This window comes from Juglans regia, chromosome 8 (assembly GCF_001411555.2).
Source record: "Juglans regia cultivar Chandler chromosome 8, Walnut 2.0, whole genome shotgun sequence".
Taxonomy (NCBI): Eukaryota; Viridiplantae; Streptophyta; class Magnoliopsida; order Fagales; family Juglandaceae; genus Juglans; species Juglans regia.
This window is the reverse complement of record NC_049908.1, coordinates 24,528,174-24,545,172: the sequence shown is the minus strand read 5'-3', so window position 1 is coordinate 24,545,172 and position 16,999 is coordinate 24,528,174. Positions and strand designations below refer to the sequence as shown.

Genomic DNA, 16,999 nt, shown 5'->3' with positions numbered 1-16,999 from the left:
CCCAACCTGCTGAAAATCTCATCCCAAAGAGTCTTTGTCATCTCACAATGGAGAAACAAATGATCAACTGACTTCCCATCTTTCTTGCATAAATAACACCAGTCCAGGCAAATTATACCACGCTTCCTCAAATTATTTGTTGTCAGAATCTTCCCAAGTGACACCAACCAGCAGAAAAAACAACTTTTGTCAGTACCTTGGACCTACAAATACACTTCCAAGGGAATTGGTTGACAAAATGGCACGTCAGCACTTTATAATAAGAGCTAACAGAAAAAATTGAATTTCCAGCATGTTGCCACAACATTCTGTCCTCTCCTCCCTGCACCATTTTTATGTCATACAGTCTACTGAAAAAGACAATAACAATCAGCACTTCCCAATCATGAACATCTCTAATAAATCTCACATTCCATTGGGGAATATTATTGGAAAAAGATATAGAATCAGCTACAGTGGCATCTTTGTCCCTTGCCATTCTAAATAGGGAAGAAAAAGCATTTGTGAGAGCCAAATCCCCACACCAAAGATCATGCCAAAAGCGAATCCTATCTCCTCCTCCAAACCATTGGGGAATATTATTGGAAAAAGATATAGAATCAGCTACAGTGGCATCTTTGTCCCTTGCCATTCTAAATAGGGAAAAAAAAGCATTCGTGAGAGCCAAATCCCCACACCAAAGATCATGCCAAAAGCGAATCCTATCTCCTCCTCCAAACCATTCCATATGTCACAAGCCCACACCATACACACTTCTAACTTCATTAGAACACCAACACCCCCAAGCCTTCCCATATTTAGCATCAATAATATTTTTCCATAACGTTACTTATCAAAAAAATATATATATATTTTTCCATAATGCATCCCTCTCTAATTGATATCTCCAAAGCCACTTTCCGAGAAGGGCTTTATTAAAAAGCCTCAAATTACAGATCCCCAAACCCCCACAAGTAACTGATGAACAGACTTTATCCCAACTTACTAGATGGAGCTTCTTGTCATCTCCAAGACCACACCACAAAAATTTACGAAAGATTCTTTCAATTCTACAAGCCACCCCAACGGGCAAAGGGAAGAGGGAAAGAAAATATGTTGGAAGATTGGACAACGTACTTTTAATTAGAGTAATTCTTCCCCCTTTGGATAAATAGATCATTTTCCACCTAGCTAACCTTCTTTCTATTTTCTCAATCACTCCATCCCAAATCGACAAAGATTTATAAGGGCCACCCAAGGGAAGTGAAATTAGTTTTTGACAAGTAAAATTATGAAAAACTAACTTAGTCAAACCAATAAGTGCAATTTATTGCAGGCATCCCCAATTATTTTTTGATAAGTAAAATTCTGAAAAACTAATCTAGTCATACCAATAAGTGCAATTTATTGCAGGCGTCCCAAGTAATATAGATCAAAGTATCGAACCAAACATATACATGTGTGCGTGTCAACATGCTAAAAAAATAACTAGTGATATGAGTCATTAAAAAATGAAAGAACATACAAGTGTTTTCTTGTGTGTCACAGTTATTCTCTTGGATTTGCAACCAAGCACCCGGAATACCAGCTCAGCTCCAACCTGCAAAGTTGCATCCCCCAGGAATCGAGGAAAAAAACACAATTAGATGAATCATCGTTGAGCTATTATAGTCCACCATAGTCTGCAGCAAACATAAACAAAAAAAAAAAAAAAAAAAACAGTTCAAAAGGCATATGCTGCCAGGGCATGACCTTGAATTTTTTTCCAGGCTTTGCAATTTCAAATTCAGACATATGCTGGACGGGACAAAGAGCCTTCATACCGCCAGGAAATTGCACAATAGCGCCAAAGCTGTCAACAGCTAGAGTCCTTGCCCTCACAACCATCCCAGGCTTGACATCTGCATGGGTGAATACAGAGTCTTCAAAAGCTGTAGCCTGCTTGAAAGAAAAACAGCATCACAATATATTACCAAGTAACAAATACTCTCAAACCATTAAGGCAACTCTTCATTTTGCATAAAATTCAACAGATGTTTAATAAACCATAAAATATTGGAAACAAAACATACACGGAGAAAGATAGATGCTAAAATCTTCCTTATGCCAAATTAACATTGAAATTTTAAACGCAATGAATATCATCCTTATGACCAGGAACAGTTAGGTGTTAGTTGCTACAAAGTGAAGACATAGATGGAGCTCCTCGAAAGACATCAGGGATATGGTATGATATCTAACATACAGAAAGTCATTCAGTATGCATTAGAATACCGTTCACTTTCCATAAACATTGACCAATATACCTTAGATGAGGATTCTTGAGGTAAACCTAGAATAATTGTCACAGAATCTTCATAATTGTAACCTTTTTTTATGAACAATTGTAACCTATTTTGGTAAACAAAATTTTAATGATGAGAAAGATAGCATAGCTCATGTATACCGCATATATACAAGAGTAACAGTCCTAGGCATGATTAACAGCTATTGCAATAAAGTCATGGATATTCAAACCCTTAATGTCCCTTAGCCACAGCTCATATGATCCGCATATAATGTTAATTTATTTTTTTTCATATTGCCTTCATAAAGATGTTACATATTATAATTAAACGTTTCTAGATTTCCAAGCATTGCCACAATGGGGCCGAGGGTGCCACTTATTTTGCATCAAGCACTCATAGATTGTAGTTCACTAGAGTGGTAGGGTAATATAGGTAAAACTAGGCCCCCTTACAATTTAAGGGCATTGTGAAGGCATTGCAGGAAATACTAGGCATAATCAGTAAGCAATTATACAATTTATTTGTTCCATTAAAACTAAATAACTGCTTTTCAACAAATATCACCACTTTACCCATTAAGTAAATGGTATGGATTGGTTATGAACCCACTAGGTAGAACTCACCCTTGAAAACTAGCTTACAAGGGAAGGGTGCCTAGGGGCTTATAAACCATCAACCAATCCCATACTTAGTCGATGTGGGATCGTAACAACCACCATGCTCCGCAACCGACGTCCACGGCGGTCCCGGCGCTCACACGGGCTGGCTGTACGCTAGGTCTTTTCTTAGCTCCGGGCGAACACTGCCATGCCGGCATCACCCCCCGTGCCGCACGATTGCAACCGTCACAACATGGCCTTAGATGTAGGGTGGCTCTGATACCATTTGTTATGAACCCACTAGGTAGAACTCACCCTTGAAAACTAGCTTACAAGGGAGGGGTACCTAGGGGCTTATAAACCATCAACCAATCCCTTAAAGAACATCCACAGGTACCTATTGTTAGTAGTGATCCTAAAAGGTCAGCCTTTAAATATACCACAGGATAGGACCAAGACCATGCAACGACAAAAAGACTGGAAATTAATAATTACTATCTCCAATATCTTTTGAAAAATATTTAGAAAGCTAGAAAGAATTTTTTAGGACAAATTAGCAACTGGAAAGCAGCTTCATGAATTTAAAAAAATGACAGCATGATTTCTATTTTTCATATAAAGTTAGAAAATTATCAGCATATTTGAATCATAACCATTTTTTCTTTGTATGGCAATATACCACAGGATAGGAGCAAGACCACGAAAAGGACAACAAGACTGGAAATTAATAATTACTATCCCCGATATCTTTTGAAAAATATTTAGAAAGCTAGAAAGAATTTTTTAGGACAAATTAGCAACTGGTAAGCAGCTTCATGAATTTAAAAAAACAAAAATGACCGCATGAGTTCTATTTTTCAAATAAAGTTAGAAAATGATCAGCATATTTGAATCATAAGCATTTTTTCTTTATAGGGCAGGAATCATGTCAAGTGAAGTATAACATCCCACTGTTAAGGCTCAGCTTGGTCAACATGGAAGGGTTTGATCCTGCTAAAGTTCAACTCGAACCAAACTTATGACCAATCTGGTTCAGTTCACAATAATCAGAAGTGAGCAAAAAGTAAAAAATTTTCATTTCCACAACCTTGTCTTATTTTATTCATTCCGTATATTTAAAAATGATGTGAGAGTAGGAGGACAACCTTCAAAATCCCTGTAGCAAGCCCTTCCAAGTGCTTAAATCCTAGAACTCGAACCCGAACATGACTTCCTTCCTTGAACTTTTTTTCAAGCTTCAAGACTTCCACTTCAGCCACATCAGATATCTGATTCAACAGAAATTATATCTAACATCAATACAGTAAACTTGAATAGCTAAAATGTTCCGGAAATATGCTGCCAAAAAACTGATATATTGACATACACTAACGTATGCTGGAGTGGAAACTGGAGTAGATGGTATTTCAAGCAGAAGGCCCAATCCTTTATCAACCCTGACTACTTTTGAGTCATCATATATATCTCCAACTTTAACGTTCTGGTGTCAATCACAAAAATGTTAGTCTAGCACAGAGCATGACCCCTTATAAATTGAAAAGTTACCCAAAGAGCACATTCAAGTTATTCTGCAAGAGGGTTCGACAAGAAATTGAAAACAAAGCCAAGTCCACTCTTAACATTCTGGTATGATTAAGCTAAATGAGAGATGCAGCAGAACAAGCCTACAAACAGAATTTGAAGTAAACCCTGCACAGCGTCTTGCTTGCCACCAGCCAGACCAACAACAACATGAATTGTCAACAGCCCAAACTCAATTAAACTTTAGCCGGGTTCAGCTAATGATCTAACTACTCTAAACAACCCAAATCGCATTCAGTACCAAGAAAAACTAAAGGAATATAGAATCAAAGATCCATCTCACGGACTGATATTTCCTTTGAAAAACCTAGCAGTCTCATAAATGCTTAATAACTTACTGAAGGAATAGCCTTGTTATGAACAAGATGCGCATTCAGGGTCAACCCAATAGCTCTAGTCGAGGGATCAATAAATAATATCCGTGCATTAACCTAAACCAAAGATTAGATATTTAAGTTAGTAAATCAAATAAGAACTCAAAGATACATGAAAGAAAAAAAAAAACACACACACATAGATATACATATATATAGTGAGAGGGCACCAATAGTATGCCATAAATCATATTTTGGTAAAAATGTGATTTATAGCCTACAACCAAGAATGCAATCATGCAATAGAACTGAGAACTACATAAAAAACTAATTTTCAGAAGAGCAGTAAATCACGTTGCATCAAGTTTTGTCTTATAGAATGTGAATTGCTTTAATGAGTTTTCACAATTCCCAAATCTTTAAATGAGTAATACACAATCTGTGATCAAGTTGTAAAATGTGCACATATGCAACAGAAGTCAGCAAAGTGAAAATATTACATGCTTGTTCCCAGTTGCCACTGAAAAATCCCAGTCAAAAGCAGTGAACATAAAGTTGTTAAAATTAGTGCGGTAGAAAAGCGCCAAGATCAATACAAGATGTAAGTTCAAACAACTACCTTTTTATTTTGACTGTAGTCATCCTTCCAATTTGCAGAAGGGAAACTATTTTGCAAATGAAAAATATCAACCTGCAAAGTTTTTATGAAAAAAAAAAATCAATGGCTCAATATTATTTCCAACAATGTCATAGATAGAGAAATGACGAGTATATCAAGCTTACAGTTCCCGTAAAGTAAGTGAGGAATGATAACATAACCCCATTTTCAAGAGTTGACTGTACACGAGCATTAACCATCATACCCGGAACGAGAAGTTCAATCGAAATTCCCTTAACATCCTTGGTCTGTATGCAGCACAACACAAAAACGTTCAATTACAATGGAAACAGTGAGAGAAGGGAAAATTACAGGACGAATTCTTGTAAGGTGGGTGGCATACCACACATTTAGACACTGTGTCAGAGTCACAATTCAGATAGACAACTTGACGAACTTTATCAATTTTCCCAACGATCCCTTGTAGAAGTTTCCCAATTTTCACGTCAACCTCCCCCCTCACTGGAAAGACCACAAAATCAAGTAGAGAAACATGGGAGAGACAGAAAGACTTCAATAAATAAAGCAGATTCAAAAACTACATAGAAGAATCAGAACTTCAGTCTAATGGAAATTGGTTGCAATTTGCAACCAACAAGTAAGCATGGCAGGAAAAAGGAATTTAGAAATGGTTAATGCCATTTCAAACTACTACAGGGACAAATTGAGCAGTGAATGGTCCATTAAAGAGAACTCCCAAAACCAACCACCAAGGTATACATAGCATGATTAAGGAGGCATTCGCATGCTGAGTTGGTCAAATTACGCACCAGCTTGGTCATTTTTTAACAAAAATCCCGTGAAAGAAGGCAATCCAAAATGAAGAATGTAACCATGGTCTTGTATACTCTTGACATATGCAGTAAGTACCTGCAGTGACAGAATCAGAAACACCTTCTAAGTTCACATGTTCACATCTAAAATTATCAACATAAATGATGTTTAAAAAGCCTTTAAAAGGGGAAGCTGAAATTGGCCGTTGCCGGGGATGGTAGGTAAATCACCACAAGAACATAATAACAAGACTAAGAATAAAACGAAATAAGAACCCCTCCCCAGCATAAGATAACATTATCTTCCTTTTTTTTTTTTTTTTGATAAGTAATAGATAAATTTTATAGATGTGAATGAAACAAGCATAGCCCATGTACACAGGAGGTGTACAAAAGAACACCTAAATACATTCTATGAACGGTAAATTAAAGACAAAAATCTTCTTTTTTTTAAAAGATGAAATTATCCTTTTATATGCCCATCATTAACATAGGGCTAGGGCTGTAAATGACCCAGTCTATTCAATAGTCCGCTCGGTACTCACTCGGTTAAACTCGAATCAAACTCGACTCCTGAAAAAAAAAAAAACTCGTTCGTGAAAGCAAATACTCGCTCGATTTGTAAATGACACATACCCGACAAAACTCGACTCGACTCGGATAAGACTCGCTCGTTTATGCTCGAGTCGACTCGTTAGCTCGACTCAATTAAAACTCATTCATATATTGATAAATATATACACACACCTATGTATATATACATATATATATATGTGTTAGCTAATAATATAAGCATACCACTTTTATAATTAAATATATAATATGTAATCTAATTACTTATGTCTATATTGTGAACTTCATAGGTATATTTTATAATTTGTATAATAATTAATTAATAAAATTTAATAATTTCATATACTAGTATGTGGGAACCATATATGAAATAGATATATGTTATCATATTAAGTGTATGTATTAATAATATATGTAGGCATATAATATATTGTTATTTTGGATAAATATCAACAAATTAGAATTTAATTATTTATAAAATTTTATAATTTTATAATTTAATAGAGGTTCTACTTGTTAGTTATATAAATTCAATATTAGATCTTTTATTTAATTTATTAATTATTAAATCTTATTCAAAAAATAAAAAATAAACAATTTGAGCTCGAGTTCAAGCTCGGCTCGACTCGAACTCGAGCTCGTTTGTGGGACGAGCTCGAGCTCGAGTTGAGAGCTTAGCTTATCGAGTCGAGCTCGAACAAAGAATAAAAAAAAATCTCGAGCTCGGGCTCGAGCATTTTGAGTCGAGCCGAGCTCGGCAAGCCAAAAACAGGCTCGGCTGGGCTCGATTACAGCCCTACATAGGGCAATTTTCTTGGCTACTAAATGTTTTGTGAGTGCAAAATTCAGTTACCATAACTTTTAAAGAAATTTGATATGTAGAGGGCTTCTAATAAAAAAATACTAACTGTGCATGCATTTTTTTATAAGAAAAAGTTCTATTGCTAAAGAGTAGGATAGCCCAAGTACACAATTGTGCATGCATATTCTATACATATGACACAAATTCTACCACCACTTTAAAAATTAAGAATTTAGTCAATTGTATCATATAAACTTATTGTAAGCAGGGTACAGACCAATACAAAGATGAAGTATCTGGCATTCTTATACTTGAATTACAACTTGAAAGAAATTTTAAAATGCATTTCAATCTCTTCTGATTTATACAAAGCATAAAGTTATCTCGACGTTATACACAAACACCCGGGGAATGGGACATTTTATAGTAATTACTAATTTTAACGCACATGTGAGATGCCAGCAGCCAGCTGATCAATAGGTAAGTTTATACACAAACTTCAAACTGCACTCTGCCTGATATATATTCTATGTTTCCATTAAACCCCAAACTAGAACCTATACATGCTCCCCTTTATTGAAAAGTTGAACAATAAAGACAACAAGAAAAATAGACGCATGTGTATGGGAAAAGTACATATATGAACAGAGGATATGCAGCAAAGACTAAAGATTTAAAACCGTACTTGCTTTCGTTTTCTTATACTCAATACTGAATAGAAATTAGATATGGGTGTCATAAATAGTTTTTAGTAAGTTATACAGATGTATGATAAATAAAGTAACACATCTCCAGCTACTGCTTCCTAACAACAATATCTTTACAGAAGATTGTTTCATTGAGTTCAAAGCTTCAAATGTGACTGTTTCAAAGTAGTGGGACTGAGAGAGAGAGAGAGAGAGAGAGATGAACAAATAGCCTTTCCTTCTCATTCAAAAATTAAAGTGAAAATCAAGTATTTCTCAATGCAACAAAAGAGCAAACAAACAGCATACAAGCAGGCTTACCATCCCTTCTTGAACAGACTCCAAGGTGCAACCCTTATGTAATAGAGAAAGACGCAAAGAAAGCCAGAGCTTGCGCTTCCCTACATCTTTTTTATCATCATCCAGCTGCAACACTATGCAAGAAACCAGCTGCCCAACATGGAACCGACTAGGAAGGATATTATTTTCCAAGTCCTGGTGAGGGTAAATGAATACTGTAAGATTTCTTAATGAACGTTTATTACTCATAATCTTTTTTTTAAAGAATAAAATTATTATTGAATGAAGTAAATGGTCATAGTCCAAGTACACAAAGATATGCACAAGATAAAATCAATTATATAATAAGGCAACAATAATAATTTTATATCTGTTTATTATAGGTAATCAAAAATTTTATTGATAATAATATCTAACCCGGGTACATGTGTTGTATACAAGAGAAGACACCTAATTTGTATGTGTAACTGCAGGAAAAGAGTCTTAGCGATACCGTAATTTCACTTTTCACGTCAAGATCCAAAGCATCAGCCATACGAACTAATCCACGTAGGCCTCCAGGCAGACCAATTACAAGGTCCTTCTCATTTACTTCAGCAACAACTCCCCAAAGCTTCATTCCAGGGGATACATTCTGAAATACATTGGAGAACAAAAGGTTGGAAGATTATCCTAGAATAGAAAACATAAAGAGAGAGAAAAGAAAAGAAAATAATTATAAAAGACTCAGCAAACTTTTTCTGTGGGCAGCATTCATTTTCAATGCAGCATCATACAACCCTAATAGAAACTAGAGGTGCTAAATTTTCACTTCTGATGGAATGTGATTGAAAGAGTCGATGCATATTTTTATTTTTTATAAGAATAAGATTTTATTGAAATAACAGTAGGCATACCCCAAGTACACATGAAGTATACACGAAAAAGGCCTAGCAACCACTAGGAACTAGATAGAGATACAAGCAGATTATGAAAACCAGTCCCATTACGAACAATAACAGAAGCCCAAGAAAATAAGGTGTTGAAGAAGAATCTCTTCAGAGGAAGGAGGTGGGGAAAAAAGCATAAGAAACCCATCATGCCGAAACTAGCCAGTAAAGTTTCCGATCTAAATGTATAAATATCAGGAAAAAAAACCTAAATCAGGAGTCCTAGTTTTGGCTAGTACATTTTGAAAATGCATGCAGCCTCGAAATGTTGACAGGAAGTTACACTGTTGCAGCCCTAATAAATAAGTAATTACAGATGGGATTCTAAGAACTTAAACAATGAATATTACAACGCACATGATGGTCATGGAAACAGTTGTCAATAGGATAAAGAAGCAGAATTAGAACTGAAAAGTTTATATCAATCGCTATGTAGAACTAGCAGTGTCCAACTTGTGAGGTGGCTGGGGAGCTATGGGCTGGTATTCTTAGTAGAGTTGGGCTATGCCCAAGAGTGTGGTGGCTCTATTAGCATGCTGGAATAGATCTCATAGTAGTGTCCAACTAGCAGCCGTGTGGCGGGTGATTCCTTTGTGCTTAATATGGTGTTAATGGTCGGAAAGGAATGACAGGTGCTTTAATAACAAGGAGCGTGCAGCGGGGGAAATTTGGAACTTTTTTGTATTCTCTCTTTTCCAGTGGTTTTCTGCTCTTGTATTGAAGGGAGGGAATGTTCATGAGTTTTTATCTTCTTTCTAGCCTACTAGAATGTAATTAGGTGTCTCACTTTGTATACTTTCTGTGCACTTGGGCATCGCCTAATTTCATTCACCTCAATAAAGATTATTACTTATCAAAACAAAATATATATATATATAGTTTTCATGGGGCACTAATAGGAAGAGTTGAATTTATGTCCTTCAGGAAACCAGATCATAATCTCACCTATTCCACCATTGACAATAACTCTTGAATACATTATACATCTCAAGTAAAATTGTTCAAAAGTTACAGATAGCATGGTCTGATAAAATGGATATTAGGTAAATACGATCTCTAACATCAGCAAGACAAACTACAACTTTCACCAAACCACTTCTTCAACGGCATTAATTCCATTATCCCATCCTAGAAATATGTCCGCCACACTCAAAGTCTCTCTTCTGATCTTTCAAACCAAAGTTTTGGGAAGTAAAAATACCAGGAAAAAGAATATCTCAATATTTTTGGGAAAAAACCACCATCAAAAACTGATGACTGATACTTTCCTTGTTGACTGTTATTTTCCACAACGTTATGATTTACAAAGAATGTAACAGAAATAATGTTTAACCATAAAGTGAGAACAAAGAATTTTAATCCCATCGTGAATATAATATACAGAATACTTGTTTCACTTAGTTGTCAACGGGAAAGAAAAAAAAAAAAAGCTAAATTTTATAACATTGCATTTGCATTATTGGAGGTTGATCGTAGAAAGATTTTCACAAAACTGAGCCTTATACTGCAACTGGTATGTTTCTCACAAATCATCATGACATAAAATTATATACACCTGGAGAGAAACCACATATTTTTTTTCCGGTGAATTCTCTGATCAACCATATGGGCAAGCCAAGTTTATTTAATCCATACCTTCAAAGTGATCTTATTTGCATATCTAGGTAGCTTTCCAGTTATGCCATCACCAAAAAGAGAACCAAAATCGTCCTCTGTTGCCTGAGTCTTCTTCTGCATCTTTTTTCTCCTATTCTTCTTCTGATCCCACTCCTCAGCCTCAAACTCAGCATCAACTTCAGCACGGATTTCATCGCGTTCTTGTCGGCTCAGAGAACTTCCCCCACCTGAAAATTAGAGACAACTCAAAGCCGTGTTTGAAACAAGTCCTGATACGAACATATCCAGAGTTCCATTTACTACCAATTTTTCTTTTCCTCTCGTCAACTTTCTGAACCCCAAACGGGAAAGTAAGAAACGCTAAAGAGTTTAGAATAGAATGCAAACCTCTGGGGAAATCAGGGACTTCATCTTCTAGTTGCAAGGCTAGCGCTGCAGACTTAACAGCATCGTTCGAGCCCTTGGTTGTTTTGAATGGTTGCTTGGAAGCTTTGCCGAACTTGGAACCGTCCATGATAGACTTGTTTTTCTTCTGGCCATCCCTAAAATTCTTCTTCACTCCCATATTTACCAAAATTTATGGCTCGAACTCCTTCGTTTATTGCCTGTGGCTCAAGAAGTAAATGGTGAGTCTAGTCGTGCATTTTCTCAAGGACAAAGAGGTCATTTTACCCATCAAACACATTAGAACCTTGAGGACAAAGAAGTAATTTTGCTCATCAAACACAAACATCAAGGGCAAAAAAGTAATTCTCTTTGCTCATCAAACGCAAACCTCAAGGACAAAAAAGTAATTTCACTGCTCATCAAACGCAAACCTCAGGGATACAAAAGGTAATTTCTCTTTGCTCATCAAACACGAACCTCAAGGACAAAAATGTAGTTTCTCTCAGGTGATGAAGTCTTTTAAGGCCTCGTTTGTTTTGGAAAAACATCTCATCTCATCTCATCTAATCATTACAACTTTCCCAACTTCCAATACAAAATAAAATAAACAATTCAACTTTTTCGAATTCCAAAACAAAAATAATATTAAAAAATATACTCTAACAATATTTTATTCAACTTTTTAACTTTAATCTCATCTCATCTCATCTCCGAAAACAAACGAGGCCTAAATGACGTATTTTCTCTAAGTTCAAAATACAGAGTAACTCAGGCCAAAAGGCTGAAACTTTAGGAAAGGATGATTGCACTAAACTGTGCTCGATGTTGGTAAAAGCGCACATAAGCACAAAGCACCAAGGCCAAAGCTGCTAAGCACTTTTAGAAAACATGTGCTTTTTTAGTGAGCTTAGAGTGCAAAAACAGAATTTTTTACTTCTTTGAAAAAAATATAAATTATCTGTTTTAACTACTATTACTCTCCTTGACCTTTTTTATGTGGTCAATACCTAAATTTTGACACTTTAGAACTTCATTTTATTGCTTCTGTTAGCATATAATGTACATACAATTCGTGTGCTTTTTTTATCATTGCCTTTTGGGATATATTTTGAATCTTTGATTCAACTGTGTATCTTAGGAAAGGGTGATTGCACCAAAATTTTGCCTCTGAAAAACAGAAACCCGATGGCCAGATGATTGGTTAATTCAAAATTCAACAAAACTAAGGACTGTGTAGTGTGTTTGTGTGTGACCGTATAGCGCAGCCACAGACGCATCAAATTACAATGACAAATTCAGAAACGCAATGAGACACATAAAGATTGCTTCTTTAATTCAATTCAGCATACGCAGACCAGCCCATCATCAGCAGACTAAATTAGCAAGTCATAGACACACAATCAAGTTACAGAATTTAAAAAATTTGCAAGCTCTTTGACCAAATCACATAGAAAAAGTTACGGCTTTGTGCAACTAAACCAATTAAGACTGAATGAGAAGCCCTAGAAATAAACTTAACAAAAAGAACAAATGCCCAAGACTCATGTACCTCTGAAAGAGCAGTAATATTCAGTTCTCCCGAGCCATAAATAACGAAAGAAACTTTTCTGTCCTTGGGTGACTGAAAAAAAAAAGAGAGAGAAACAAAGAAAAAAAAGTCATGTCAGAGTCTTAGAAAAACAGAAACGGAGAGAGTCGACAGGCAGAGCTGAGACAGAGAGAGAAGGGGGGGACCTTGAAACGAAGCGGTGGAACGAAGGCCTGGAAGCTCGGAGTCGGCAGTCGGCAGTCGGCAGTCGGCACAGCGGCAGAGACAAGGAGTTTTCAAGCTTGAGAGTTCAGAGTGGTTGTTGGCTATTGGCCTCTATTATCAAACACAATATACCATTGACACCGCTATAGCGCTTTTTACAATAGAAGGTAGATGAGCAGCAGTCGGCCGAAGTTGCTCTGGCTATGGTTTTAGAGAGGGCTCAAGAATAAGCACCAGTCGGACGAACTTGCCATTAGGGTTTTGTGGGGTTTAGGTATTTTTCTTTTCTTTTTCTAAGGGGTTTAGGAATTTACGTTTAATTTTTTTCACCGAAAAAATGATAAGAGTCCTCCGTGTCCCTTGTCACGTCATTTATGCTCCATATAAATAGCCCCTCCTTGTTAGGGCTTTTTCGACAAAATTTCAAGAAAAATGATAAGATTATTCATTTTATTATTTTTTTATTTGATTTTTTTATTAAATTTCTGTTTTATTTAATGATTAAAGAAGTAATTATTAATAAAATTATATATTTTTTTAATTTTTTTTAATAATTAAAAATATTAAAAAAATACTTAAAAATAATAATAAAAGATTTTAAATATAATATAAGTAGTAAAAAAGCAGTGAACAGGTTGCAAGAGTATCATTACCCAAATTTCAATCATCTTGCTGTACGGGTTCCGCTAAAGCCCTCTCGTGTTGTGTCGGTATGGGTTAAGGCTTTAATGGTCCGGTTTGTTTCGATTTTACCCTCTCTTTTTTTCATTTTTGACAGTGTCTAATTTATTTATATATTAGACTTATATTATAATATTTTATTATATGTTATTATACTAGTATTTAACTTATTTCTTTACTTGATTGTGTATGATAATAATACAATAATATTTACATATACTAAATTATTAATCTATTTATATTTATAACAAGTCAAATATATATGAAAAAAAATAAAATCACTATTATATATAAATAAAAAATAAAATCACTATAATATATAAATAAAAAATAATATTATTATAATATTTATCACTATTATATATATGAAAATAAAATCATTATAATATTTATCTCTATTATATATAAATTAAAAATAAAATCATTATAATATTTATCATTATTATATATAAAAATAAAATAAAATCATTACAATATTTATTAATATTAAAAAATCACTATAATAAAATCACTATAATATTTATTAGTAAAAATAAAATCATTATAATATTTATGAGACTCACACTTTTTTCAACTATCTATTTAAAAGTCAACAACTCAACATACTTTACATATCTAAACAACTCAAAATACTCTCAATGAGATCTACAAACTCATTCAAATCTCTATTCATAACTATTCACAAATATTCTTAACACTTCTCAAGTATTCTCACTATCCAAACATACTCTTAATGGGTCATATTTGATAAATCCATGAATTATTATTTATTAAGATTGGCGAGGAATTTTAGTTAGGCCATAGATCCAAAATTTTATTCTAAGGCACGGTAAGGCTTAGTGGATGATTTTGGATGATACTAGGGCCAATACTATTGGTAAACACAATTCAGATTTATTGGGTAATTTGAATAGCGTACGAGCCTAAAAATTTATTAGGAAGGATTATAGAATTTTATTGGACTCAATATTTATGTTAAAGCCCAATTAATATTATTATATTTGGATCAAGTGGACTCCTATTTAACTGATATTATGTCTAAGAATTTATTTAAAGTCTAAAAATATATATTGGATGAAATGAGCTCATTTTTAAAATTTAAGATCGACTCGTTCAGTTTTTTAACTAACTTAAACCATGAAAATTATAGGCAAGCCCTATAATATAATTAGTTAAGCATACACGACTTGATTGATTTTAACAAGTGTTTTGGCAGACTCTCTTTTAAATTTTAAGTATTTTAATAAAAATTGACTTTATTTATTTATAGAATCTTTTGTATCTGGTGATTCATTAAGAAGAAAAGAATTTAAAATCAAGGTAAGTATCACTTAGATTCCCTAAAATTTCTAAAAATGACTTTGTTCATAATCCTGTGAGAACGAGGTGTTATAATTGGTACCAAATCTCAGGTTAAAAGATTTTGCATATTTTTCAAAGTAAAAGAGAATAAAATTTTTGCAAAGAAATAAGTTTTGACAAGGAAAATAAATTTTTTTACAAGCAAAAAAGATAGATAAGAGATTTCTAGGCTGAAATCTCTTTATGACTTGTCTTGCTCTACAATAAGTATCTTGAATTGTTACTATTTTTTTTTAATGAAAATTTTGAATGGTATTATGGTATTTTTAAATACATGCATGTCAAAACAGCACCTACTATGTAAAAGGGTTTTAGTGCTTAAGTTAAGGAATGTTCTAAAGGATGAGGTAGGAATAAAGGAAAACCACAAGGCTCGAAAATTTTATGGTTATGGCTACATGGGTGATTGAGGTAATTAGTAGTGGATTAGTTATGGGCCCTAGAGATCATGCATGTATGGTTCAAGATCACAAGAAAAAATATGAGACTAGGAAGTTTTGATTTTAGAATTGATGATGTTTCTTGTTTATAGGCATTGATGGAAATGGTCTTATAAATTGTGGAGTTCTATTTGAGGACATTAGGAATGTAGCTAGTAAGTTTTAGGGTTATTTCATATGTTATGTATGGTGCATGATATTTTATGACGACTGGTGGAAAATATCTTATGTTCTATAGGTAACGCGATTTTATTGCCTAGCATGAGTTGTAAGGTTTAGGATCCAAATTATGGAGATAGTGCTACTTATTTGAGTTTATTATTTTATGTGGAGACTTTGTTTACTATTTTGGTGGAGTTAAGATAAGGAATTGGGAGAAATTGTTATTAGGATTTAATCAAACCCATTGCTGAGGATTATGTTGTTAAGCTTGAATTGACCTTTCAAAGTGTATGATTGTTGACACTAAGTACGCAGACATGTACGTCTAAAGTATTAGGAGATTATGCAAGGTTTAGGAATGGATATTAGAGTGGCACAATGGAAGCGTGGCAGATAAGTATAGCTCATTTGAGGTTTAGCAAATTCCGATGATGGAATTTTTATAAGGAGTGGAGATTTTAACAAACCGACTCAATATTATTAGTGATGAAACAATAATAATTTTATTGAGCCTAAATTAAATATAATGGGTCATATTTGGGTATGCCCATAAACTATTATTTATTGAGGTTGGCGAGGAATTTTAATTAGGCCCGTAGGTCCAACTTCTCAACTTTATGTACCCTATGCGTCTAATGTGGTGATTTGGGTTGAGACGTCAAATGATTTTGTGGATGAATATAGGGTGCTCGAATCTGTGGCTTGCAATACATGGGGTTTCTAGGGTTTATTGAGAGGTATTTCTTGTTTCTGGTTCTCTTTACTAGCTCATTATATTTAATTCAAGCTGATATGTGAGTTATTCATGCCAAAAGAAACAATCATGATTCTGGCTAACTTTAGTGTGCCCTTGGTTTGGCTAGTGTTTTGGTTAGATTTGGAGTTTTTAATGAGTCATGTTCGTTATTCTATGGCTCATGTATGTCATCTCACTTAATTAGATATATTAATGTGCTGGTAATTGTGCTTAATGTAAAGATAGATTGTATATACCTTAGCAGAAAATTTTATTTGAGATTTCATTATGCCCTATTGTGTGATTGATGCAAAGATGTTAATTTTTTACTCCAAACAAGTCCATTTTTTGTGTACAAGTTGATGGGAAAAAGGGAACA

General features: G+C 34.3%; 1 protein-coding gene across 2 annotated transcripts in view; it reads right to left on the bottom strand.

Moving 5' to 3' along the window:
• The window catches only part of LOC108985172 (rRNA biogenesis protein RRP5), a 44,757-nt gene extending 31,243 nt beyond the window's left edge, over nucleotides 1-13,514 (bottom strand). The window contains exons 1-15 of one of the 2 annotated variants that reach the window (XM_018957364.2): nucleotides 13,221-13,514; nucleotides 13,036-13,107; nucleotides 11,487-11,704; nucleotides 11,118-11,326; nucleotides 9,047-9,187; nucleotides 8,575-8,748; nucleotides 6,190-6,289; nucleotides 5,763-5,881; nucleotides 5,545-5,667; nucleotides 5,381-5,452; nucleotides 4,786-4,878; nucleotides 4,233-4,346; nucleotides 4,012-4,134; nucleotides 1,732-1,917; nucleotides 1,505-1,579 (exon numbers count right to left, since the gene is read on the bottom strand). In XM_018957364.2, coding sequence (XP_018812909.1) covers nucleotides 1,505-1,579; nucleotides 1,732-1,917; nucleotides 4,012-4,134; nucleotides 4,233-4,346; nucleotides 4,786-4,878; nucleotides 5,381-5,452; nucleotides 5,545-5,667; nucleotides 5,763-5,881; nucleotides 6,190-6,289; nucleotides 8,575-8,748; nucleotides 9,047-9,187; nucleotides 11,118-11,326; nucleotides 11,487-11,664 — 1,707 coding nt within the window. In that variant the 5' untranslated portion in view covers nucleotides 11,665-11,704; nucleotides 13,036-13,107; nucleotides 13,221-13,514. The remainder of the gene's footprint in view (nucleotides 1-1,504; nucleotides 1,580-1,731; nucleotides 1,918-4,011; nucleotides 4,135-4,232; nucleotides 4,347-4,785; nucleotides 4,879-5,380; nucleotides 5,453-5,544; nucleotides 5,668-5,762; nucleotides 5,882-6,189; nucleotides 6,290-8,574; nucleotides 8,749-9,046; nucleotides 9,188-11,117; nucleotides 11,327-11,486; nucleotides 11,705-13,035; nucleotides 13,108-13,220) is intronic. The other variant, XM_018957366.2, reaches the window with a different exon arrangement.
• Between the last annotated feature and the right edge of the window lie 3,485 nt (nucleotides 13,515-16,999).